We start from the raw sequence: 26857 nt of genomic DNA on the forward strand, positions 1-26857 counted from the left end.
AGGAGGCTGAAACCTCTGAGACAGTTTTTCCAAGATAAGAAAGACAGCATTGCTTCTGCTCGTCTGTTGCTCTAAAGGTCAAGATGTTATAATTAGTAAAATGTATTTTTGCCTCAACTTACCCTCTCATATGATCTTGTGCCTTTATATTGTTTTAGGGTTAAGGCGATTTAAGCACAAGGGGATATATAAAAGGACTATAGCTCACTTTAACTCAGTTATTCCCCTTCTTATGAAAGATCTTTCAAACCTAATAGAGAACCCATACAAGCCAGGGAGCACGGCGTCATCTAAACAAAAGTTTGCTGGTTAGCACACGGGAGAAAGAACAGTTTTGTAAGTTATACTGAGTGGTCTGAGATAAAATGTGCATCCTCTGGTGCTCTTTAGTCAGTCTAGTGCTTTGTCTGTCTTGCTCTAATCTGCAGCCTCAAACAGCTGTGTAAATAGACAGTCAGAGTAAGAGCTGAACCCTGTTAGTGTGCATTATAGTGAGAGGCATCAAACCGTCATAGAGCTACTTTAACATGTACTAGAGACCCAATCAGTCCAACATAAACACCGACTTAAAGAAAAACTCTTTCTTCACAGGCAGAAATCTTCAGCAGGAACAGAAGAAGGTGGTCTCCACAAAGCTGGTTCAATCTTATGATACTTATTCACTACAACACTTCCAGGAGGAGCTGTATGTGTGAAAGCAAACAGCCAAATGTTTCACTCAGACTTCACCCAGAGTTTCTCCTGCCAGACCCTTAGTATTTTTCCGCAGCAAGTGAGCTGATGTGAGAACACGGCAGGATATTATCCGGAGAATTCAGATCGAGCCAATAGGAGGTGGAGTGACGTTTATAAACTGTGACTGCTGCAAGGTGCATAGAGTGTCTGCACGCGACCACTACGATCTCTGTGCACGTCATTAACCTGCTGCATTCTGTGTTCTGATCATCAGTATGTTGTTCTCCACTCTTTTGTTGATAATGCAACTCTGTTGAACTACACGTAGCATTGATATAAAGGCAAATATTCTCATTGAAGCGTCTCATTCTTTTGTCCCCCTGGCCATATGACTGTACAACACCTCACTGGTATGGCAGGGGAAAAGCAAACTATGACTCATGGACTAAACTTTCACTTGTTTAAACTTCAGAAGGTCTACACTTTTACTTATTTTTATGCACAGGTCTAATTTTTCCTTAAACAGTTTATAGGTTCCACTTAAATTACACATTATATATATCTGTATTTGTATTCCTGAATGGGGTTATGTAAATTTTTCTTTGTATTAGTCTATTTTTAATTGCACAGGTTTAATTTTATTTCATGTAGGGGCTTACTTAAATCTTTGTCTCTGGTTTATATATATGTATGGGAGGGGGGACAGCGGTTGTTTATTTGTAACAAATGTTTCATGTCATGCATGTCTTTTGTAAACTGCTACTGGATGCTTTGAATTTCCCTCGGGATTAATAAAGTATCTAACTTTCTATCTATAGAGGACTCTGTTGCTTCATCCACATTTTACCTCTGGAGACCCCCTGCCCCACCTCCTGTCTGACAGAGATAGTCTCCCTCTGTGAGGTTCATATGTGAACAGGCAGGTCAGGAGAATCTCCGGAACGGTCCTCCTAAAAGATATTATCAGGAGTTTATATGTGAAAACTGCTTTAGTGTAAAAAATATATACAATTATGTAATAAACCTAAATCAGGCTTTCACAACCTTGGGCTCCTGACCCCATGTGGGGTTGTATGTAATTCAAATAGTGTCATCTGAGTTTGTATTTATTGATCATTAAAATATATTGTACATTGAAATATGTTGAAGACAGGCTACTGCTGGCAGAGGAGGCGTGTCTGATCACCAGCCAATCACAGGGCTGATATATAGAGCCAGACAACCAGCCACACTCACATTCACACCTACGGGAAGTTTAGAGCCATCAATGAACCTAACGAGCATGTCTCTGGACTGTGGGAGGAAGCTGGAGTACACGGAGACAATCATGCAAACTCCACACAGAGACGCTCCGCAGGGATTCAAACCAGGAACCTCCCCAGTGCTAACCACCGCACCACCACCACAGTGCAGGTCCCAAATGAACATCTGCTGGATTACTTACATTTATATTGACAAGACTTTGTTTTTATCATCGATCCACTTGTCGGCTCTTATTTTCCTCAGATAAATCATTACCGACTCACACACGTGTCTGCAGTGCTGGTTTATTTATGAGCCGGCTGATTGAAAATGAGTGCGTGTCAATGGATGTTACAAAATGACAAAGGTGAGATCTTTCAACTGTACATTTATTTCAAAAAGGCTGCATATACATTTGCAAATTCTACTGTACAGAAAACATCCAAATGTCCATAATTATAGATACAGTTTACCACACAGCTGCCCTGGCATAACCAAACATAGATGTTCAGCACTAGAAAAGCTCTGCAGCCTTTTCAGTATTATAGTCTTTAATACTTTTCAACTAATACCTTTAAATGTATATGTTTGAGTTGATGTTTTTTTTTTTAATTCTCCATCCTTTCTTTACAACATTCACCATTTACAGCAGATAAACAAGGCACAAGAATAGTGATGTGATGCAGAGTGGGTCAGACACATCCAGATTGAAGCATGCCCAGACTGTTGACTTTCATTGGGCGTAGCGCACAGACAGGATACTCATGATTCTTGATGCAACAAAAGCCATTACTTAGCATTAAAAAAAAAAAGCACACATTTCTGTATTTGAGGCTCTTTATTCACTGGACAGGTCACAATTAGGGTTCCAATGTTATCAATGTTTCACTTCTTTCACCTTCCAGCTTAAATTCAAAATCACCCTTTAACCTTGATAAACCATCGAGGACACAGAAATCTTTCAAAATAAAAGCTTCATCAATTAAAAAGAGGTTTAAAAACACATGCAGAATTGGATTCAGCCAATCTGTTGAAGTTTATTGTGTAAATTAAATGAATATATGTAACTCTGATACCTTGAAAATGAGTACTGCCATCCAAAGTTTAAACTTAGAGAGAGCTGTCCCCCCCCTTCCTCTTTAGAGTCGATGCTCACTCAGGTCACCATGTGGTGGACTCTGAAGCTTCAGTGTTTATCCAGCTCTGCATGGGTCTGTAAACCTTTCTGTGTTCTAACCTCTCTCCATTTTTCAAAAGCATCTCCAATATTGATCCTAGTTTGAGCACGTTTCTGTTCGTGGAGCTTATTAGAAACATGCAGAGGCTTTTAGGTCGGGTACAATCACTTCTATCTGAACCACTTCTCTTGACCGCTTCCATCGCTGCAACACCTGTTGACCTGATAACTGCTCTCATATCTGGCAAACCGAGGGGCGTCCAAAACAGAACAGTGGGGTTTCTTAAAACCGCCTCCATTCTCTGGTCCAAACAAATCCAGAGCATTCAGGACCAGAATCTAAAGTTAGAAGGAGGACATACTGGCTGCTGCATTGTTGTCAGAGAAGCTTTCTGAGATCCAAAGTGTTAGCATTGAGATTTGAGTCATTTTGGGATTCAAAGACTTTACAGGAATAGTTTTGGATTAAAGTAAAGATTGACCCAGCTGGAGGCAGCAGCAACATCAGGTAGACATTTAGGAAATGAAGCACAGATGTAGGAGCTATTAATAATTAATTATTTTTTGTTATTTTGTATTTGAGCAATAAGCACCTTACCACCTTCTTTTTGTTTAGTTGTTTTGATAGTAACGTACAAGCAAGACTGCCCTAAAGGAGAAAGCTTTCTAAATTCCCAGTCACATCAGGAGGGCCCATGGAGGTCAGCAAAAAGTACATGATCCATCCTAATTTTAAGCAACAATGCGCACATTTTATTTAAAGGTCCCATATTCTGCTTTTTCTGGTTTTATATGCTCTTTAGTGTGTTTTCCATCCTGTGCATGTTTAGGCACATCTATGTGCAAAAATTCAAAGTCCGCGGAAACGCAGCTTCTCCTACGTCCTCCTGTTAGCTGCAGCATTAGCCGCAAGTAACGCTCGGTTCTAGCCCCCCTCGAAAAAAAAATTGTCAGTCCGACCTCATTGTCAGTGTGAGATCACTGATCTAAGCCCATTGGCTCGTTGTGGCAAGCCCAGCAGCTCATGTTGCACGCCCGTTAACTTCTGTAACACGCCCACGATATGCCGTAGCCTGTGGTAGCACAGTAGTGCTAAGGTGCTAATGTTTATGCTCCCCGGCCCTCAGAGCCAGAGTGGCTGCATTCCCAATATGGTAAAAGAGGCGGGACATTTCCGAGAACCGTGCTGAGCAACTGACCAATTACGGCAGAGCCGACAGGCCGACCAATCAGATCAGACTTGGCACACGTGGGGCCTCTGAACGTGAGCACTTCAGAGCATTAGAGAGAGAGTCAGAAGCGAGCCGGTGCATGGAGCGGCAGGACATGAAAACAGACACTTTTTTAGAACTTTATTGTGAACATATTTTAGTAGGTACATAGATTAAATATACGAACCCCAAAAAGGGCATAATATGTGCTCTTTAACATCTAAATGCCGTTACCTCTTAAAGCAACAGAATCTAATTTTATTTAATGTTGCTTCAGTAAAAATGTACCAATTTTAAAATGTATCCCCCTTCTTAAAAGGATATGAGTTTCCTTTTGTAATGATACCGACGTAAGCCGGCCCAGTGAACTTAACTGTTTTGCCAGTTATGTTGCAGCCATTTCAGGACCTGCACAGCGTTAGGAGGGAACTGACTTGGGCATTTGACTTTGACAAGAACTTGTTACAACAAACTCATGTCAGTCGTCTCCAAAGTCTGATGTGAGCCAGGCAGAGGGAGGTAATGCTAACACGACTGATCGAATGCGCATACGTCGAAACAATTAAATTATTTTCTGGGAGGGTTGAATTCAATGGGCCTTTAAGGGGGCCAAGCCATTTCTGCGTGCGGGCCTGGCTACAAGACCAAGAAGTAGCAACGAATTTGGGTGTTTCCAGTATATGATTAAGAAGCTAACTGAAAAGTGTTTAGTTTACGAGTGTGGAGTGGATTGAGGACACAGGGAGGTTTATTGGTGTTCTTAGAGGATACCACTTTGTGTTCATCATGGAGACTTTTTCTGTTATGATGATTCAAGAGATACTTTTTATCAGATACTGAAGTACAACTAATATATTTAGCTATTTTACTTTCAAGCCTCACATGCCCAGAACGTGCTTCATTATGATTATTTGTGTGTGATTAAGCAGAGGTTGTGATGCTTTTTAAAAGTGTATTTCAGATTTCTTGTCTGTGTGTGACCTCTGTAGCCATGAAAAGTCAGAGCGTGTTGGCATGTGTGTGTTGGTAATGAGTGGGAGGCTGTCTTGGGGGCAGTTGGGTGTGTTAGGGTCTGATATGAGGTCTACGTGATGGATGTTAATGGAGGGTATTCGGTGATAAGACTCAGCGATGTGCCAAGAAATGATGACAGCTTCCTCTCTATCACTTTTTGTGGGCGAAAAGCCGTCATGAACTTTACCTCAACCGCTCGAAATTCACACTTTGTCACAGTAGTGATAGAGACAGAAACGGTCTGACTGTCTGCGTTTACAGATCACACTAAAGGTAACGTTGTAGTGTTTTTTTAGAAAGGCCAAACTTTCTACAGGGAACATTTTTTTATTTTTTGGAACAATTAAAATGGGTGAATTTCAGGAAACTAGGACTTCACCGATTAGTGGCTTCCTAGAAAAAAAACTGGATGTCATAAAGAAGCCTCTCAGTCCTCTTTCATTCAGTGATACAGGAATATTCTTGAGTGTGTGTGGAGGTGAAATAAATGACACCAGGTGTCTCCTAAATGGCCCCACATGCATATTACCATATTTGCATAGCAAGAATCTCCATGCAAATATGTTCAGCTGACACGTGGACCACCAGAACCAGTATGGGAGAGAGCAGGAACCTCTCAGGGAAGAAATGAACCTCCCGTCTCTTCAACACAAATTCAGGGAATAATTGACGATAATACCAGAACTGATCCCTTCCTTCACACCCCCCCTCGGTCCCAGCTTTGACAACAATGTGAAGTGAATACACATGGGAGCAGTTTTAACTTAAAATGAAAAGCAAATTAATTAAAACACTTTTTTAAGAAAAACCCTCCAATACAGTCACTCTCTAGACCAACTCTGAAAGATTGGGGTAGATCCACAGCAGGTACGGCTTCACCTTTTACCAACGTTGATTGGTAAGCATGGAGACTGCTCACTGTCTACTCACAGATAACGTCATGACCGTCCTGCTGTGACGACACAGTGTGTTGTTCATAATGCTCTGTGTATTAACACAGATATATATGCATTAGTTTGTCAGCATTCTCTGGCTGGCTCTTTTTTCTCTCTCAGCCTACATATTCAGGGAGAGAGTCCTCTGCATTGTGATTTGTCTGCCTGTCTGTCCTACACAGACTGCTTTCCTCTATGTGACTGAAGTCAGAGTCCGACTCATCGTGGTCCTTGGGGGAGCTTTTGGAGTGGATTTTACCAATCTCCTCCAGGGCGCTGGCTAGAGAGTCGAGGTCAGCAGTGTCCTGGTTGCGAGCCTCCCACAGGCTCAGTATGACCGCTGACGGACTCTGCTGCTTTGCAAAATAACCCAAGTTTCTGCAGAAAAGCACAGACAGAGAAATGCATTTTTCACATTTTCATTTGCTGTACTTACTGTAAGTAAAGAAATCATTTGCATTTTCATTTCCTAAGACAGGTGCTTAGGAAAGGAATGAGAAAACTCCTGTGCACTGTCTAACTTGCCATGGAACTAGCCATTATTTAGAACAGAAACTTGTAAATAAATGTATTTTTGATTAAAATTTAGACTTTCAATATACATCTTAATTTTGTGTCCTCAAATAATTTAGCTATGAACATTTATATGTTGCCATTCTCTTGTGGTACTTTAAAGCAGATGGGCTTAGTGGAGACAGAAAGGATAAATAAATGTAATATATTTGCATCTGTGTGCACACAAACTTCAGGCCACCCCTGCATAAGTCAGTGCTCTAGTTAGGCCCTCCCAGTCGAAAAAGTCTGGACATACAACTCTACAAACAATAAGCCTAAACCTATAATAAAGACACCTTCATTAACTATTACAAGAATGATTTGAGCACAACACATTTTTGTGCAGAAAGCTAAAGCTTCAGGTTCTATATAAAGGTGAAACTAAACATTTAATCTTCTAGGCCAGAGATTCCCAAAGTGAAGGGGGGGGGGGGGGGTCGCAAGACACTGAGAGGGGGGGTTGTATGATTCCTTCCAAAAACATATATATATATGACAAATGACTTATTGTGTGTTAATGTTATATTTTACCCATTATTGTGAACATATTTCCAAAAAAGTAGATAAAGATTAATTTTTCTTTCTGCTTCTGGCATTTTTTACAATACATTACTAAAATAATATTAGCCTATTAGCGTGCCCGGCTGTGTGCGACTGTAAATGTTTTAACCACCTTCATGGACAGTGTGGGTCCCCAGTCTCTGGTACCTTATTTTGGGGGTTCAGGCAGAACAATTTGGGAAGCCTTGTTTTAGGCTATATTAGATAAAAAAGAGAATCATTTCAAATCACAGCAGAATTAAGAAGAGTAATTATTGGCAAATGTAGTCTGGTTTGGATTTCTTTCTGGCGGTTGCCAAGATTAAAAACAAGAGAGCTTGTTGCCATGCCAAGGAAGGCCTCTACATGTCATGTGGCCTTACATCCAAAGGGTGGCAGTGTTTCACTACCGCACTCTGTGCATCACCAGGGAAGAAACATCAAGCAACATAAAAGCTTTCAGCCATTGGTCACATCAGGCTCTAATCAAAGGCAAGCCACTTGGGGAGGAAAGCTTATCTGGGTAATTTAGGAATCCCAAAGGACTCTAAGATACCAGCATGTCAGGAATACTGCACTTAAGGTGAGATTCTACAGTCGCTGCCACAAGCAAAGACCAAGCAGAGATACATCTGGAATGACAAAATACAAGAATATTTCCACATCATAAAAGCATTTTAATAATTGCAGAATTTAAAGTTGTATCAGCTTTTGATATACAGCTATTCCTATTTCAGTCTTTCTTATTGACCCTGTCTGCTGCTGGTGAGAGAAAATATGCTGCACATAAAGACACATGCATAAAGGTAACAACACTCATGTCAGTGTGTGTTTCTGGTCAGGCTTTTAAAGGGAAAAAGGTGCACACACCATGTCGTCTCCCAGTGAACACACATCCGACACTCACCGGTTTAAGTTGAGTTTCTGGGCTAAGAGTTGCCAGTCCTTGCCCTTGGCTTTGGCAGTATCGAAGGTGGCACAAATCTTCTGGCGGATGGACAGAGGGATTTTGAAGGCCGTGGGCCCAGTCTCGGACGTGACGGTGCAGTCTTTCTGCTGAAGAAGAAAAGGAACTGACTCCTTTTCAGTCTGCATGAAGGGAACGGAAAATCAGTTCAGGGTCCGATAGGATTTGAAAAAAAGACCCTGTTAATTGTTTTAAACAGCCCAGAGAATCTGAAGTATAATTCAGCCAGGTATGATTAACATTTTACAACATTAGCAGTACAGAGAAATAAGGAAGTGAATCAGCTTCCAGCTTGTATATTTGTGTTAATATCTGTTATTTATTGTGGATTTAACAGTAAAACTAGACTGCCCTTAAATCAACAACATACTGACATGTCACTGAGCTGTCAATACAAGGTGGAAAAAAAATAATATTAAAAAGGCAGAACTTGGAAACATATCTTCTGTATGTTCTCCCTTTACCAAGTTGTGGAAATGTACATGGTGTCAGATGTAACAGTCAGAATATTGTTGTAGTACCACATAGCGCCACAAGGATGTGCCCTCCTGTTGGAGCAGAGAAGCAGCTGCAGTGGATGGGTCATCTCACTACACTTCAGGACTGAACAGTCTTGCGGTCCTTCTGTTCCCACAGCCACTGGGCTAAACAACCCCTCAGTCAGTGGCAGGGACATGTGACCTGGGTGATTGGTATCACCTCTCACTCCTTTCCCTCTCTCTTTCTCTCGTGCACAGCATCCCCCACTCCACTCTCTCAAGCAATCTCAGAACACATCAGCTGTTGTGTAATAACGGTTAAGCCTCTAGGGTTAATAGCCAATTTATGAAGGCTTGGGCCAGTTGATATCACAGCCAAGACTTACCTCTCAATGGTCATTTTACACAGTCCAACAAGCTACTTGAGATGCAAGAATGAGGTTGGATTGAAGAGACAAGACATCCTCCAAGACATGCTGGCTATTTGCTGAGCTAAGCGTTGTGCAATAGACCATGAATTCAATACTTTTTATTCAACAAAGTGGCACACTAGAGTTTCTCATCTGTCTGCACTTGTTTTAGGTTAAATGTGTGTCTGGTGTAAGTGATTGAGATAATATCATACCCTCGACTGAGAGGATGAAACATTTCTTTCTGCATCTACACCAGGAAGCAGTTCTAAGAAGGTAGAAAGGCCATGGTAGGCGTGGGCCTTCATGCTATACGGCATGAGCCTGGGCTAAGATAGACAAAGTGAGAGACAGTGTAAATGGACTTGAGCTTGTATGGCCATTTTCTAGTCTTCTGACTACTCAAAGCACTTTTACACCACAGGTCACACCTACACATTCACACACTGATGGTAGAGGCTGCTGTGTAAAGAGTCCATTAGTATTAACTAATCCCATTCACACACTGCTGCCAAAGTCAAAGGAGCAATTTAAGTGTCTTGGCCAAGGAGCTAGGGATTGAACCCTGACTCTCTGGTTGAGAGAACACCAGCTCTCCCACTTCACAGCTCAGTGACGTACTAGTGAACGCAATGGGCTGCCCAAGTCTCCTGTGGGACTACTACAGAGAACCTATGGCACACCTGCTGACTTATCCAATCTGTTTGCAAAAGGCACTACAAAACAGTGCCATCCATCCATCCATCACTCTGTCTGTCTGTCCGTCCATCCATCCCTCTGTCCATCCATCCATCCATCCATCCCTCAGTCCTTCCATCGGTCTATCCATCCATCCCTTCGTCCATCCATCCCTCTGTCCATCCATCCATCCCTCAGTCCTTCCATCGGTCTATCCATCCATCCCTTCGTCCATCCATCCTTCATCTGTCTATCCATCCATCCATCCAACCCTCTTTCCATCCATCCATCCCTCCATCCATCAATCCATCCATCCGCCCTTCCATCTGTCTCTCCATCCATCCATCCCTTCGTCCATCCATCCTTCCATCTATCTATCCATCCATCCCTTCATCCATCCATCCTTCCATCTGTCTTTCCATCCATCCCTTCGTCCATCCATCTGTCTATCTATCTGTCTATCCATCCATCCATCCAACCCTCTTTCCATCCATCCCTCCATCCATCCATCTGCCCTTCCATCTGTCTTTCCATCCATCCATCCATCCTTCCATCTGTCTATCCATCAATCCCTTCGTCCATCCATCCAGCCATCCACCCTTCCATCTGTCTATCCATCCATCCATCCATCCAACCCTCTTTGAATCCATCCATCTGCCCTTCCATCCCTCCATCCATCTGTCCGTCCGTCCGTCCATCCACCCTTCCATCTGTCTATCCATCCATCCATCAATCCCTCTGTCCATCAATCCCTCTGTCCATCCACTCCAAAAGAGCCATATTGCTACTTTTAATGAAAGAGATATGGCTCTATTTATTTTATTGATTCTTCTTATCTAAATATATATATTTATATAAAGGTAGGGAAAACAGAAACCCTTAAAGGTATGGACATTATGATTTCACCTGACTGTAATACCAAATAATGTTGGTGGCTTTGAGGTAGAACAAACACATTTGTAGATGGTTGTGAAAAAGCAGTTGGGTGAAATCGACAAGTGGCACTCTCCTCTGCTTTATCAAGAACTGTCAAGGTGCTACTGAGTGAGGATTTCTTATTCCTAGAGGAGTTGTTCAGTGGCTGACAGAAGACTGTCGTTAAACTGGGCAGCTCCCAGATGTTATGTAATGTGAATGCGATGCAGGCTATTTGCTGGAACACATTTACTCCTTGGCTGATAAAGGTTCAAAATATGTACAGAAAAAAGAGGTGAAGAGCTGAATCTCTGCTGTCAGTGTCAAACACAAAGAAAATAAGAGTGCTCTCAGTCTATTAACACACAGTGCTAGCTCAGGAGAGCTTCTGTCAGTAGACACCCTCCAGGAAGGATACACAAAGGTTGAGCACCAACGTGAAACATTCTCCACCCCCACCCAAACCCTCCTCTGCAGCAAAAAAGAAAAAAAAGCCTCACCTCAGCCACAGCCGTGTAGACCTGCAGAATCTGCTCTTGGCCTTTGACCTGGCGCACGCTGATTTTGCAGGAGAGCTGGGCTGTGGCAGGGCTGTATCTCTCCAGAGAGAAGGCACAGTGCAGGGGCTGCTGGTTGCTGCGCCACACTTGGGGGAAGGAGAACTCCTGAGGAGGCAGAAGAACAAGGGGAAGTTCAGAAACTTAGCACAGTAATGTTCACATACTCTCTGCATGTTATCATGGTTAGCCTGATTGTCTCACAGCTAAAGAAGCTAGCAGACCATGTTCTGTAAGCTAAGTGGGTAGAAATATGGGGAAGAGGGGGAAGACTTTCTTTCATGTATAATACATTTCCAGGAAACATCCTGACCTCTGCTAGACATTTCAAATAATTTCATCAGCCCAAACTAAGAACCTTTGGATGACCTCATTATCTTACTAATCTTTATTACCATACTTTTTTGTCTCTGTTTGAGGATTAACAGCAGCAACTAACAATTGGGCTCAAGACTACACTGTAAGAAACACTGCATTAAGAAAAAAATGCTTTTCATTGATCATAACATCATTTCTGAGACCACATTTTGGATGGTTTAGACACAACCTTCTACTAGTTATGATGAACCTCATGACTCTGTGTCTCATGTCTCATGTCTCTCTCTCCAAACAATGACACAAATGAGAAGACCTCTGCGAGCTAGTTCAGGCACACAACCCGAGCTCCACTGATTTCACACATGGCATGACTCATTATCCACAACCACCTGACAACACCTCCTTTTAATTAGCCGTCTATTTAAGATGACCGATTTCCAGTCTCTCCCTCTGCTCTCTCATTGCCAGCTCTGACCTGCACCAGTGCTGCACGATTGCTTTCAGAATGGCCTGAAGGTGAGGCATGCCCAGGTAGAGGTTTCACTCGTAGGCCTATATTACCTTATTTAGATGCTGGGCTTTTGGGGAATGTCCTGAAGGGCGAGGCACGCCTAGACTCACGCATAATGACTGTAGTGTCAGGCTCTTTATTTGTGTATTTTTTGGGGGGGATGGTTAAGATATTAAATCATCATTTCTCCCATTTCTGCATGGTTATATGTGAGGAGTGATGAAGGCAGAGCATAGACACCAAACACAAAATGTTCTGCTTGTACGAATTAACTCAATGCTACACCTTGCTTTGACATTCACCCTTGTTAATTGGATATCAAATGTATAGCAGTTAAGTGTGGCGTTTATACTTGCTAAAATTAGAAATATGTAAATATGGACTGAATGAAATGATAAAGTGATCTTACTATATGATCATTAAGGAAACATGCTTCTGCTGGCTTCTCTGACAACAATGTAGCAGCCAGTATGTCCTCCTTCTAACTTTAGATTCTGCTCCTGAATGCTCTGGATTTGTTGGTTTTAGGGCATCCCCACTTGGATGTTATGGACCTAACCCCATTACTGTTATAAATATATAAACATGGTTAATGGACTTGGACTTGTATAGCACTTTTGTAATCTATTGACCACTTAAAGCACTTTTACACTACATGTCACACTCACCTGTTCACACAACATTCACACACTGACCGCAGAGTCTGCTACGTTAAGTCACGGCTGCAAAAAAGGACTAGCAACCTGGGGTTCAGCGTCTTTCCCAAAGATACTTCAACATTTGACTAAAGCTGGGGATCCAACTCCCAACCTTCCAGTTAATAATGCAAATACACATCAAGTTTATCTCCCTTTTCTGTTGAAAGTGAACCCTGAAAGGTTCAATCAGAATCACCACAGTCTTAAGTTTCTTGAGGCGTAAAGCAGTATGTAGCTAAATAGCACTTTGAAACCCAACTCCTGTTGTTGTTGAGTATATGGTAAATTACTACCATGCTTACCTGACATGTGGTAAAGGGTTTTATGCTCCACAGGAACTGGGGAACATCCTGAATGGAAACCTGGAGGCTGAAGGTGTTCGCTTTGAAAGGCAACATCTTTGGCTCCTCGAGGAGCTGGCCCCCTCTGGTCTTCTCTGCCACCACCACTCCCTGAAGAAAAGGGAGATACAATGAAAGACAGGAGTAAATTGAAATAAAAAATGAAGGTCAGACGCACAAGAGCGTGGAAAATAATAGTGAGGAAACCAAAAAGAAGGTCAGGGAAAAGAGAGGTTATAGTGAGAGGACTGTGAACAAAATGCAGATAAATCACAAATGCTTTTCTTTCCTTTGAAGTTCACTTCCATTGAATAGGAACATGGACTTCAATTTACATCGCTCTTATGGTCTTCTGACTACTTAAAGATGCTTTTACGTTACATATAATATTCACCCATTCACAACACATTCACACTCTGATGGCAGAGGATGCTGTGTTAAGTATCCATCAGTATTAACGTATCCATTCATACACATTCATACGCTGCTGGCTGCACTACTTAGAAGCATTTGGTTTAGCAAGTTCCCTGAGGACACTTCCACATGTGCAGGAGCTGGGGATCGGACCACCAACCTCACAGTTTAGAGACGACCAACTCAACCACTGAGCCACAGACACATATCAGGGCAAACTACTGTTGCTGTCAACAGGTAAGGCAGGCAACTGCTTGCTGTGAAAAATTAAGTTTGTCAATGAAAGTCAACAAAGAAAATGAAGAGGAACTATCTGTCTATAAGAGAGGAAACAAGCGTCGGGACACTGGCAGACATAATGGTGAGGAACGCTGGTTTGAGGGCCCCACGGCTACATGTCTGTCTAGGGCCCCTCAGACTCTAGAATCTCCCCGCCCTGTCTCAAAACCACATACTGAGTCATATTCTAAAATGTTAGCAAAGACACAGAGAGCCAAGAAGTGCCGCCAGGTTTCAGCTGAACTAATCCGACAACACATGCCCACTATCACATCACATTATGCAGCGTTACCATGACGCACTGAAAGTTGATTTACATGCCAACTAGATTTCTGTGTCTGAGGCCAAACGTCAATCTCCCAAATAAAATGTGTTCAAGGTATTCATCCGTCATCATTGTTCTCTGAGTCTGAGTGGCTAGGTTCTGTGTCTGTCCTTAACTTATTTCAATGATAAAGGACAAACAGGGAACAGAGCTGTGACTCATGCTGGACCTCAGTGATTGATTGTAACTCAGTGTCCTGCATTTGTGTCTATGCTTCATTATGTATGCATGTTTTATGTGTTTGAAGAAAAGTGGTCCTGTGTGGCATACAAATACAACAGAAAAGAAGCTTTAACTGAGTGGTCAGAAAACACTTAATATATTGACACCTCCCACTGAGCATGCAGGTAGCTTACAACTGTCACAATGCCTCCTTTAAGAGAACTTTTTTAAACATGTATGTTGACTGTGCTATATGCTGATATGGTGCATGACACATTATTTATTATTTATGTATGGTGGGTAATGTTTCACTGCTTCAGAAGGTTTGTAATTCAGGAAGAAATAATTACAAAGTTGTTCAGTTTTTTTTTTGTCTTTTTTGGAGTCTGTGTGATCAGGGAATAAACAATGTTATGCTTCAGGTTGCTGCTGCTGTTGCCACCTTAATGATTTTCCAGGCAGATTAGAGACTTTAAGAGCCCTCAAGCGACACTAATTCTTGAACTACAGGCAGAGCTTAATTCCTCTTCATTAAAGAGGGCTGTGAATATCTCTCAGTCAGTGTGCTCTAACGTTGCTGTGGCAATCTGGACTCACTGTGTGGACTGAGAAGGAGAGCAGCACATCTGGCACACCTGTTGAATGTTGGCTGTTAGAACCTGGGCACAGTCACTGACAAGAACCTGAATCAAGACCAGAACACAACTGACAATCTGCAAAAAAGTCCTGCGCAGGCTGAATACTTTCTGCACAGACTGAATACTCTTAATGTGGACAAGATGCTGATGGTTTTACTCTACCGATCTTATATTAAGTCTATTTTTTTATCTTTTGTTCTATCTCAGTACCGTAACCTTTCAGTGCATGACAAAAATCACCTGTCCAGTATCGTTAAAACAGACAGTAAAATAATCTGCACACAGCAGCTTTCCCTGTCAGATATCTGGAACAGACTAATTGTGAGAAAAGAAAAGTCGATCTGTGACCAGCTCTGGCTTTCCTCTCTAGGAGGACTTCGTTCGTCTTCCTTCTGGTTGGACGTACAGACTGCCGAGGAGGACAAATGTTCCTCATGCAGTTAATGCACATAATCTTTAAACCTTGACTACTCTTTCCAGCAGCACTTTATTTATATCGCAACCATTCCAGTTGAACTTTTAACAAACAGTTACATTTTCCTTTTCTTGGTTGTATTCAACATGTGTTGCACTGTCCACATGTATTTATAATTTATACACTAAATGTCTGACTTTTCAGCACAACATGATATGGGTAGAGACAAACCTACACAAAATTAGCAAACAAACATCTGCCTCCCTTTTACTTTTACTTTCGTTCTTAGCAGACGAATGGGAATACATATTTCCCATCAATCAAACACATGTCTTTGCATTACATGTGGTAAAACTTTGAGAGCTTTGACCTGCAAAGTTATGACCATCCACTAACTGAGTGTGATTGATTATCACTTCCTGACATGCAATGGTTATGTGTGTGATCTACCCTTAAACTTTTAAACTCTCCATCCCTCCCTCTCTTTTATTCCGCTTGAAAATAAAGAGTTGTAAAGACTCACAGTTCCAAAGTCAGTACAAAAACTTAATTTTCTTAATTTAAGAGTTTCCATTCTATCATTATATCCCTGATAGTTGCTTGAGTATCTCAGGTGACTAAACTGCTCTTATGTCCATAAACACACAACAATATTATTTAAAGAAAACTTTACAGAAGCTAATTCATAAAACTTGATTCTATAATAATGACATTCCCTGGTTACTCTTTACTGATAACCTTATTCTAGTATGTGTATTTGCAGCTGGCACAGAAAAGAGCTTTACTCAAAGTAAAGTTGAAATTCATGATGATATCTTTCAAGAATACGATTCAGAAAATGTTACTTTTGGAGGGTGTACTTTTAAAAGAGATAGCAGCATGGCATAAAATATCAGAAACTGAGAATCATAACCTTTCTTAACGAGTTAATCGATGGTGTTGCATTAAGCTCCTGTTGATCAAGAGTCCAATCTGTGATTGTGTCAGAGCTCTAAAAAACACACAGCAGAGACATAGTGCTAACAGAGAGGAGCCCAGGGGACGCGGGAGAGTCTGGCATCTGCAAAGCAGGCTGGGAATTTATTAACCAAATCCGGAATACATTTCCAAGCCGCTGCTGAAGTCTGCAACATGACAGGAAGGTATACAGAAGACAGACTCAATGGCTCAGCTCAGCTCAAGTCTTCTGTTAGTCCCGTCTCTCCTGGGGAGACCGCAGGCTTGATTTCCCTGATGTTCACTGATGAGATCTCAATACTTAAAAACTCAATGGGTCACTGAAGAATGACAACATTAAGGAGATTATAAAAGGATGACTTGTTATCATGTTAATTGCAGTAATTACACTTCTGCAGCCTTTAACCTTTACAAACAAGTGGAAGATAAAAAGTCTCCCTTCAGCTCTGAAGTTTCACAACATCTGCAGCTACCTTGTTTGTCATGTTGTACTGTGCAACACTTTGGTCCATGCTTTGTTGTTAAATGTGTTTTAAAATACATTTGGATTATATCTTCTTGGTTTACCTGCAGCGGAGGGTCTCTGCTGCGTCAAACAGCACAAGCTAAAATCATCCTGAAGAAAGATGTTCAGACCACAATGACCTTCAGTATGTACAGTCTGACAGCAAAGAAATAGCTGAGGTCAAACTTAAACCCCTCACTTTTCTGTAAAAGAAAGGGGGGCCACAGACTGCCAAGGTTGTGATGCTGTTTGCATTCAGAGCTTTGAATATGTTGTTTTGTCTTCTGTATCTACAGGAGAATGAGTTCAAGTTAAGAAACGCTTGTTTCTCTTGCTCTCTCCCTCTCTCTCAAACAACATGAAAACAAAGAAGTGAAAGTACAGCTACGAAATACTCCAATAGTAACAAGTCATGCAAATCAATTAGAACTTCTCATACTTTTAGTTCTTTCTTTGTGAAATTAAATTAGGGATATTCACTGCTAAAAAATGCGCCCCCTCCTGGAGACGAGACTGACAGGAGCCGTGAGAATGAACCAAAACCAAAGTAGAGTCGTGTTCATCAAAGAGAACAATGAGCTCAATTAAGTTCCCTCAAGGGGACTTGTGAAAACAACTGATTTATCTCTGTGTATTTTTCTACTCAACGTTTATCAAGTATCAAATAATCTAAAAATATTGCATAAAGAAATGAACACAGATGAATCCACTCAGAATTCGGCTATGCTCAGAATTTCATGAACATCCATGTCTGTTGTTTGAATTGCGTTAAATCGCTGAATTGAATCCACTGTCATTGGCTTTGGGGAAACAAACCAGTCTGCAGACACTCCCCACCACACAGATACTGAGGCCCAGCAGTGATGAATGAGCAGCGTTACTTTTGTATAAGTCTATATTTCATATTTTAGGAAAGAGTTACTGACTCTCTCTTTAAAGTGCAGATAGATTTAAAGTGTTTTTAGAACCACGTTCTTTAACAACATCATTACTTAATGAATAAATGTGACAGTAACAGTCATGACTCAACCTTCACAAGATTAACAAAAGAGAAAAAAAAACAGTGATTCACGTCCCCCCACCTGAAAGGCGTGTGGCGTGTCGTCCACACAGTACACTCGCAGGCTGTAGATGTAGGAGCCCATCTCCATACTCCCAAACACAGCCACCTTCAGCCTCTTGACGGCAGCCTGCGTCAGGGGCTCGCCCACCAGGGCGTATGAGCCCGGCTGCTCCAAAAGCAGATGACAACTCTTGGAGTCCATCTGGCAGTAACAGGAAGTGGACTCCTCCTCGACTGACATCACATCCTGTAAAAAAAAGGAAGGAGACCGTCATTAATGAGAAAATAACGGGTAGTGAATTCTTACAGTCAGATACTTAAAGCTGCTGTTGGTGATTCCTACGACATTCAATGACATTGTTTATGTTTGCCTACCTTTGCCCATGAATTTAGATATTTGAATGTAAACATTGTCATAAAATTCTACATATTGTACCTTTAATTAATAGCGATTAATGCGGTAATGCTGTTGCATTGCCCTTCAAATGGCTGCACACTTTGACATTAGAGTAAAATCTCAGCAACATGAATCCTTGCATTTCTGCATTTATATTCCCTCAGGTGTCTTTCCCTTTCTCATTCACAACACGGGCACATCTTGAAATGTTGCCCATTTACAATGACAAGAATTCATGTTTTGTCCCAATCTGAAAGCTTGTAAACAGCAAGGTTACATAAATAAGATATGAAAACTGACAGAAAGGGATGAAATATCTATAAGAAAAGAAACAAGATGTTGCAGAGGAGCTCTTCAAAACAGTGTTAGTTTCTGGATGTATGACCTGGTGTTCAATCTGCAGAAGCATCATCTCTAAACAGACTTCATATACATAGAAGAAGAAATCAAATAATAATAATACATAAAACAATGAGCTGTGCCTCAGTGGTAGAGTCTGTCATCTCCTAACAGGAAGGTTGAGGGTTTGATCCCCAGCTCCTGCAGCCACATGTCCAATGTGTCCTTGTACACCTACACTTAACATACACTTACACTTAATACATACACTTAACCTCAAATTGCTCCCTCTGCTCAGCGGTGGATTATGAATGTGTATGAATGGATGAGTTACTTCTGATGGACTCTTTAGCAGCCTCTACCATCAGTGTGTGAATGTACTTTCAGTAGTCAGAAGACTAAAAAAGAACTTTACAAGCTCAAGTCCATTTACCATTGACTGGAAGCTGGTGGACTCACTGTGTGTCGGGTGATATTTGGTAAAACATGGTGCGCTGTAGTGGGGACAAATTGCAGATAAAAAGCCAACAGTGGACCAGCTTACCTCCGTGTAGTAATGGAGTGGTCACTGAAGCGAGTAAAGTCACTCTTGTGTGGGAGAGGTTGAAGTAGAAAGGAAAGAAAAAGGCTAGAAAACGTCCTGACGAAGGCCATGTGGCTAAAAAGCTGGTCTGCTGATGGCTTTTTTTCTCAATAATAACAAAAGAAAGAAAGAAAGAGAGGGTGCTCTGCAACTGCATCAAGCTCCTCCATGTGCATTATTTAAAGGTAGGCCATTCACAATCCATAAGATACCTGGCTATAACAAAGAAAGAGTGCATCACACTCATGTGCTGTATAAAATGTTGGACAACATGACTGTTCCTGAGTGTGCAGTACAGGTGGTGAAGTCTGCCTCCTCCCTCTTCACAGTTTTGTTCATTGGTCAAAGTATTAAATCAAAATACAGGGCAAATCATTTTGCTCAAACATGGTTTCTGTCGTAGTTATGCCAGTTTCCAATCTCGTTGATGAGCTAAAAATAGATCTTTGATAATAAGAACCTCCAACGAAACATTTGCTTTGTTTTCGCTGATGAGACGAAACAGGACTTAGAAGTTAGTTGTTCATCCAACATTCAGAATCTATGATATTAACAGTTTTGAGGGAATAAGATGTTATACGCATATTTTATCTGAACTCTGTCCAGACTGGAGGGATGGAGAGCAGTTTGGAACGGATTTAGAAATGTATGTGATAGTTGACTGAATACTGGTCAGCATTGTGCGTTGTATATTGTGCTGTTATAAAGATAAGATAAAGATAAACTTTATTGATCCCCCATGGGGGAAATGTTTTCATTACAGCAGCTCAAGAAAACAGGAAAAAGGAATACAATTATTAAAAATCAAAATCAAACATATGTTCATCAGTATATTATAAGTCTGTGAAGGTTCTCACTCATCCAGATCATACTAATGACCCATAGAGGCTTATATGTTTGGCTTCGTCCACTTGTAGGTTTGGAACGGAATAAGTCTTTGGGATGAGAGGTGAAATGTCTTCATCGACCTCGGCTGAGTTCAGTTGGCTTTTTGGGTCAAGCTTTGGATATGCTGCAATAGAACCAAATGAAACTACTTACAACTTGGGTTTACCATTATCTATCCATGTTGAGTATTCTGTGGGGGGTTGGGGGGACTGAAACAGATCCCAGCTGACATTGGGCGAGAGGCGGGATACAAACTGGACTGGCAATGAGAGTACTGACTAGTCAACTCAGTCAATTTGGGTTTGGATTTTAGTAAATGTTCTAAGGGCACCAAACCTGTCAGACTTTGGTTACACTCTCAGATGGACTCTGTTCCTGGATTTGAAGATGATGATCCTTAATGCTGAGTCTGTGCTTTGAGATTCAGCATATGGTCCATGAGAAGCCGCTGCAGCTCTTACATATTCTTTATTTTATCTTTAGTCTCTATATCTTACAAAAACGTTATTCAGGACTAAGCCAGACAATGTAGAATGCAGACAAATCCAGCCGGTCTTTTTTAACAAGCTCTTCTAAGTGCTGAAAAGCCCCACAACAGCCAGGGGCAACCCGAGCGGTGCTCATTATTCTGATCCATGCTTGACCTGCCAAAACATTACATCAGCTTTACATTCACATTCCTGCTTGACAGAATACTCTCTTCATTATGCCCCCATGTTTTGTCCTATCATTGTTACCGCTCAGAAAGGCGGGAAAGATAACCGCAAAGAGTGACCACAAAGATGATGTCAGTGTGCCTTTTGGGTTTGTGATTAAGATTTAAGGACTCAATCCAGACCAGTAAAAACAATCTTTGTCTCTGTAGAGAGAAAAAAAGGAAAGATGGAAAGTTGACAAGAGCATAGAAACTATTTTCATGACTCTCCTCTTGATTGTTTCACATCAAAGTTCACCTTCCATGTCTGTCCTGATCAACAAAACAATCTTTGTCTACGTTCCCCTTTTTAAAAGCCCTAAAACCACTTCCTCACTGAGTGACAGCAGACATGTCTCTTCCTGGCCATTACATGCTGTAATTGTTTCTGTATTTCCCTCCCATCAGACCGACGACGTCACCTTCATGTTGCCTCATGTCCCCCTGTGGACCCACAGAGAGGGCACATAGCCTCAACAAGCAGCCTACCCACTTCCTCAGCCACACTCTATAGATGACACATAAATCACTGGGCCTATCATCACATATAACACATACTGTATATAAAAGTCAGCAAACAGAGGGACAGGATGGTACCAACAAAAAGACAAATCATGTCCAGTATCATGACTTTACCAGCCATGTGCTAACACTCAGTGTCCAACACTAAGAGACGACTGGTTACTGCGCAGGATAGTAAAAAAAAAACCACCATTCAAAGTAATGTTTGATATTATTTTCCCCTCAGCATTAAAGGCAGGGTTGGTAATTTTCAAAAAACTAGCATGATTTTGAAAGTAGCAATCCCTCAGTGCACCGTCTACACCCACCCCCTCCCCTCTGTGCTCCCTCTAAAGCCACGCCCCCTCACTTAGATGCATGAGCACCGTTGGTCCAGAAGTGGACCTCAGCTCATTCTTTGAGTGTCAGCTAGAGCACGCAAGGGTTAGAGAACGAGCAGGGAGTCAGGGAGGCGTCTGATTGGTTCATCAAATTGGTACCTAGTGGCAGACATTGGTCGAAGTTTTTACAGGATTACAACTGTTACAGATGAAGGATTTTCTTAGTTCCTTTTTCAGAACATATTCATTTTTAATTTCTGTCTGGACCTAGAGACAATTTCAACCAAAAATGACCAACCCTGCCTTTAAATACTTACTCCTGGTAACTCCCTTGTCATTTGATAATCTGATGTGCTGTCATGTCTCCAGGATGTGAAAATCATCATGATATGTGAGCACTTTGGCTGAAATGTTTTAGAGATCACATCACAAATATATGCGGCTTTTCTCTTCTGGTGGTAACTTCTTTATAGTAATGGCATCTATACCTAAAATAAAGTCTAGCCTTGTGTTGCAACAGGATGTGGACTACAAACATACACTATAGAAACTAGAATTTGGTGGGTTTATTCAGACTTAATTTCTATTATTGACATTAAGCCACAATAAACATAAAGTTATAAGAGGACAGGAGAGCCCAGCATGCTGTGATGTTCTTTTAGGGTGTTGGCCCTGAAGCTCTCACCTCCCATTTGCTGTCCTGGGTTTGTCTCTTGAGCTGGATGTTCCAGTTCTCCCCATCCACCTCGGCACAGTGAGCGATGGTGATAGCCACAGGGCAGTAGAGGTCCAGATCAGAGGGACCGTACGTCACCTCTGGGCCCAGGAGGATTTCACAGTCTTCATCTGTTTGAACACTACACACACAGGGACACACACACACACATGCACACTGAATATAAGACACATTCTAAGAGAGGTTTAATGAAGTTGAAACAAAAGACAAAGGGTGACACATCGGGGGGGCTGCAGTAGCTCAGTCTGTATACAGGGACATTGTGTGGAAACCAGGGGGGCTGTCAGTCCCGATATAGGACATTGGGACAATTTTCTGCAATGATCTAAAATCCAATGCAAAAATCCCACAGGCAAATTCTCGTTAGACCCCATGGCGATGCTACTTCCGGGTTTGCCTACGAAAATACGTCATATGCTTTGTTCTCTATTGGCAGGCTGCATGAACTATCAAACCCCTGCAGATGATCCACATTGCAGCAGTGTGGTTGGTCTTGAGCCTACATGTCACTCTGCTGTTCATCTCCCTCCGCTGGCTCCCAGTTACTGCTAATTTAGAGTGAATGCCATTTTCAAAATAATACCCAAAACTACCCAGCTCTGAATGAAACAGCTTCATATGTGTAAGAAGTGTCCTTTAACAGGAACACTTATAACAATTGTAATTTAATATACTGTACAATGTACAACATACATAGGCTTACTTTTGATAGATGACTTACATTATTATTTAAAACAGTTGCTCTATGCATTATTGAAGTGTATGACAGATGTCTGAGTTTTGATGACTTAAAGGTCACATATTCTGCGAAATACACTTCACCATGTTTCTTTAACTCTAATATGTGCCCCTAGTCTGTCTACAAACCCCCCAATGATGAGAAAAGTCCATCCTCTCTGTCTTTTGCCTGCTTCACTTATCAGAAAATGTGTGCTCAAACAGGCCGTATGGAGATTTTCCCTTCATGACATCACAAAGGGCAGTAACCCCTCCCCCAGGTGGGTGACACTCCCACAGCTAGGTGTTTGTTCTGCCCTCTGAGTCTGCCTTCTCACAGCAAACAATATTGCATGATGCAAGAAACCCTGAACCACATCCCCGTCCAGAGAGGGGGCGTGGTCAAACAGCTCATTTACATTTAAAGGTACAGACACAGAAACAGCCTGTTCTGAGCAGGGCTGAAATAGAGGGGTTTATAGGCATGATCAAATACAGGATCAGAGTGGATTTAGAACAAGAAACTTCACACACATGCTTTGAGGAGCTCTGAGACTTATTTAAACTGGTTGAAAAGGTGGTGGTTGAGAATATGTGACCTTTAAAGTCATTAAATGTTTGAGCAGGTAATACAAATCTGTTGTTACCAAGAGATAGATATAATGTAAAAGAAAAAAGATAGCTGTAACTATTAATCTTTAACCTTATAAACCTGTTTATATATATATAAATACATACAAATCTGAAAAAGTCAAACTAGACAACAGACATGTGAAGGGAACTTTATTTCTCTCAGCATACTGTTGGTGGATTGATTCATTATTCTCCCTCTGGCACAATAACTCATGTAAGATGAAGATGGATCTCACTTTGCAGTTTGAGAGTTCTCGTTTCTGAAGTGCAAAGTCACCTTGGCTGAGACATGGAGTTTGTGCTCTGGACTGAGACCATGCATAAAGTGTCGTTCTCAGAGCTGGGCACACGTCCATTAATCTGTTAAACGTCAATTATCAGCATTACATTATTTATTAATTCTTAGCATGGATGTTAATTTAAAAGATCATTATTGGACCATTTCACTTCTGGTAAATTTGGTTTCTGTTGGCATTGTTTTTGTTACTTGAACTGATTTTCGCCAACTCAAGACAGCTGACATAATTTGCTCCTGACTCTCTTAAGAGACAAGACTGACGACCCTGCTTTTATTATTATTTTTACTTCTGACACTTCTGTATCGTGTGTAACACAGACCATAGAGGGGAGGGAAAGACATTTCTAATTGGCTATTGTAGCCTAGGAGCAGTGAATGGACGGTCCTGATTGGACTACAGTGTGGACAACAGGAATGTGAGAATACAAAAGAGAATCCTTTCTTTACTTGGAACTTGACTGTCCTTACTTGGGACCTGACTCGGGACTTGTTTTGAGCCTTCAACTCTAGGGAGAGATTTATTTTGAAATATAAAGAGTTTATAAAACCTCAGAGTCTCAGGGAATATGCAAAACCGCTGGCAAAAGTTGCAAATATCAAAAATAAAAGGGCTACCAAAACACATCTTAGAAAAACCTTTAATTGTGACTCTGTGTGTATAAATAGGTTGGGCAGGAACGGGGCAACATGCAGCAGCATTTAAGAAAGGATAAATTCTCTTCATGTCCTCTATCCTAGCAGGACGTAGACAGTGATTGACAGCTGAGAGGTGAAAATCACAACAGACCACAGAGAGAAATATCAGTGTCTGCAGTAACCATCCCTCTGCTCACACAGAGCATTGGAAGAAAACGCCCTGTAAAAGCACATCTGTGGTCTAGCACATACTGTCAGGTTGAGGCCTGATATTTTCAAAGGTGAAGAAAACTCAAATCTCTATACTGACTGGAGGGGATCTATAAAAGGAGATGTATACAGCTCTTCTTCTTAAGGTTGAAAAAGGCATTATGGTTTACAAATGTTCTTCTCCACCTTTTCAAACAGTCCCCTGTGGTCTAAATGAAACATCTGTGCTGTGCTTTGGTCAAAATATAACATGAATCAAGCACCAGAGGAGGTTTGTGACCCTGTATTAACCAGCTCTCTCAGAACGCTTCGTTTTGGTGTGTGTATCTCTTTAAATGTAATGAGCCCCCCTGAGTAGTTTTCCCCTTAGACACCATGAGAATAAAAATGGCGGACTTGCGCAAAAGTTTTGTTCTAGACTAGGGGTGGAGTCCATGGGTGGAGATACCGGGGGGGGGGATTTTTTTTTTTTTTTTTTTACCAGAATCCCACTGTGACATCACAAGGAGAGCAAATTTGAAATGGAGCATTTTTGTCTGTGTTGTAAGACTTATGCAGACCACAAACAAAGGACTGGATGGGTTTATTTCACATTTTGTGGGTCAGTAGACACTCAGGTTACCCAGATATATGTTCAAAAACAATGTCAAGGTGGAGTTTTAATAATATGTCCCCTTTAAAGTGTTTTTCAGAAACACGTTCTGTTCAATGGACTCGATACTTCCCTAACAACAATCCTGCCATCATTACAAGATTCACTCAAAACAACAACATGTCATGTTTGCCTCTAATCATATGGTGCCCTGTCAGGGTAATTCACTGCCCAGTCATTTCTAATGTAAACATCTTGTGACAGTCTCTGTCTTTGTTCAAGCACAGTGGTGTGAATGAACACTGACACTTCAGAGGACACTTGTAAGCCCCGTGGCTCTCCGCAGGGGAGAGCATGCAACACCCCCCCTGGAGAGAAGCGGAGTCCATCCAGGGGTCATTACGAGGCCGTGGTTAGAATACATAATGCTTGTACTGCTGAGATGAAAGGTCTCAGGAGACTTTTGTGCCTTTGTTTCTGCCCTGCATGTCTATCAGTGCACCATCCACCATTCATCACTGCAGCCTTCATCACTTAAACAAACTTTGCAGGTTAAGACTCTCTCCCCGTGGGCTGGGTTGTTTTAAACTCTGGAGTACATAACTACATATTGACTCTTGGCAGAGAGGCAGGAACAAGAAAGATTTGAGTTTTGTCTTTGTGTGCCACCAGCCCATCAGCTAAACGAAGGACTCTATTGCAGAGACCCCCCGGGGTTGCACAGTGTGAGTTTCTCTTCAACAGCTGGGACATCAAAAGCCCAGACAGCCACCTGTGAGGGGCTTCTGGAAATAAACATCCATACTGTGACATCCAGAGGACTTGTGGTGGAGACAGGCTGCAGTGCTGGGCTGGGCCCATCTGTCACACAGCCTGCTGGTTACCATGGAGATGTCAGGATGGCCCTGACAAGGGGTACACGCACCTTCACTCAGTATGCACTACTGCTCACATCTATCCATCTATCCATCCATCCATCCACCATCCATCCACCGTCTGTCCATCCATCCATCCATCCATCTATTTATCTATCCATCCATCTATCTATCTATCTATCTATCTGTCCATCCATCCATCCACCATCCATCCATCCATCTATCGACCATCCATCCATCCATCTATCTATCTATCTGTCCATCTATCCATCCACCCATCTATCCATCCACCGTCCGTCCATCCATCTATCTATCTATTCGAGCTGGACTTTGGGGTCAAGCGTACTTGGATCCTGGCCCTGGTCCCTACTGTGAAACCACCCTGAATCACTTGCACACCAACTCACTCTCTCCCTCTCCCCCACACACATTTGAT

The 26857-nt window shown here is 41.7% G+C and overlaps 1 protein-coding gene across 2 annotated transcripts in view; it reads right to left on the reverse strand.

Annotated features, from left to right (window-relative positions):
- Positions 1 to 2288: 2288 nt before the first annotated feature.
- Positions 2289 to 26857, reverse strand: part of unc5db (unc-5 netrin receptor Db) — a 144382-nt gene continuing 119813 nt past the window's right edge. For both annotated transcript variants that reach the window (XM_065962947.1, XM_020648854.2), the window contains 6 exons: positions 22410 to 22581; positions 18001 to 18228; positions 13185 to 13334; positions 11299 to 11463; positions 8257 to 8438; positions 2289 to 6632 (listed from right to left, as the gene is read on the reverse strand). In XM_065962947.1, coding sequence (XP_065819019.1) covers positions 6371 to 6632; positions 8257 to 8438; positions 11299 to 11463; positions 13185 to 13334; positions 18001 to 18228; positions 22410 to 22581 — 1159 coding nt within the window. In that variant the 3' untranslated portion in view covers positions 2289 to 6370. The remainder of the gene's footprint in view (positions 6633 to 8256; positions 8439 to 11298; positions 11464 to 13184; positions 13335 to 18000; positions 18229 to 22409; positions 22582 to 26857) is intronic.

This window comes from Labrus bergylta, chromosome 2, assembly GCF_963930695.1.
Source record: "Labrus bergylta chromosome 2, fLabBer1.1, whole genome shotgun sequence".
NCBI classification, from domain to species: domain Eukaryota; kingdom Metazoa; phylum Chordata; class Actinopteri; order Labriformes; family Labridae; genus Labrus; species Labrus bergylta.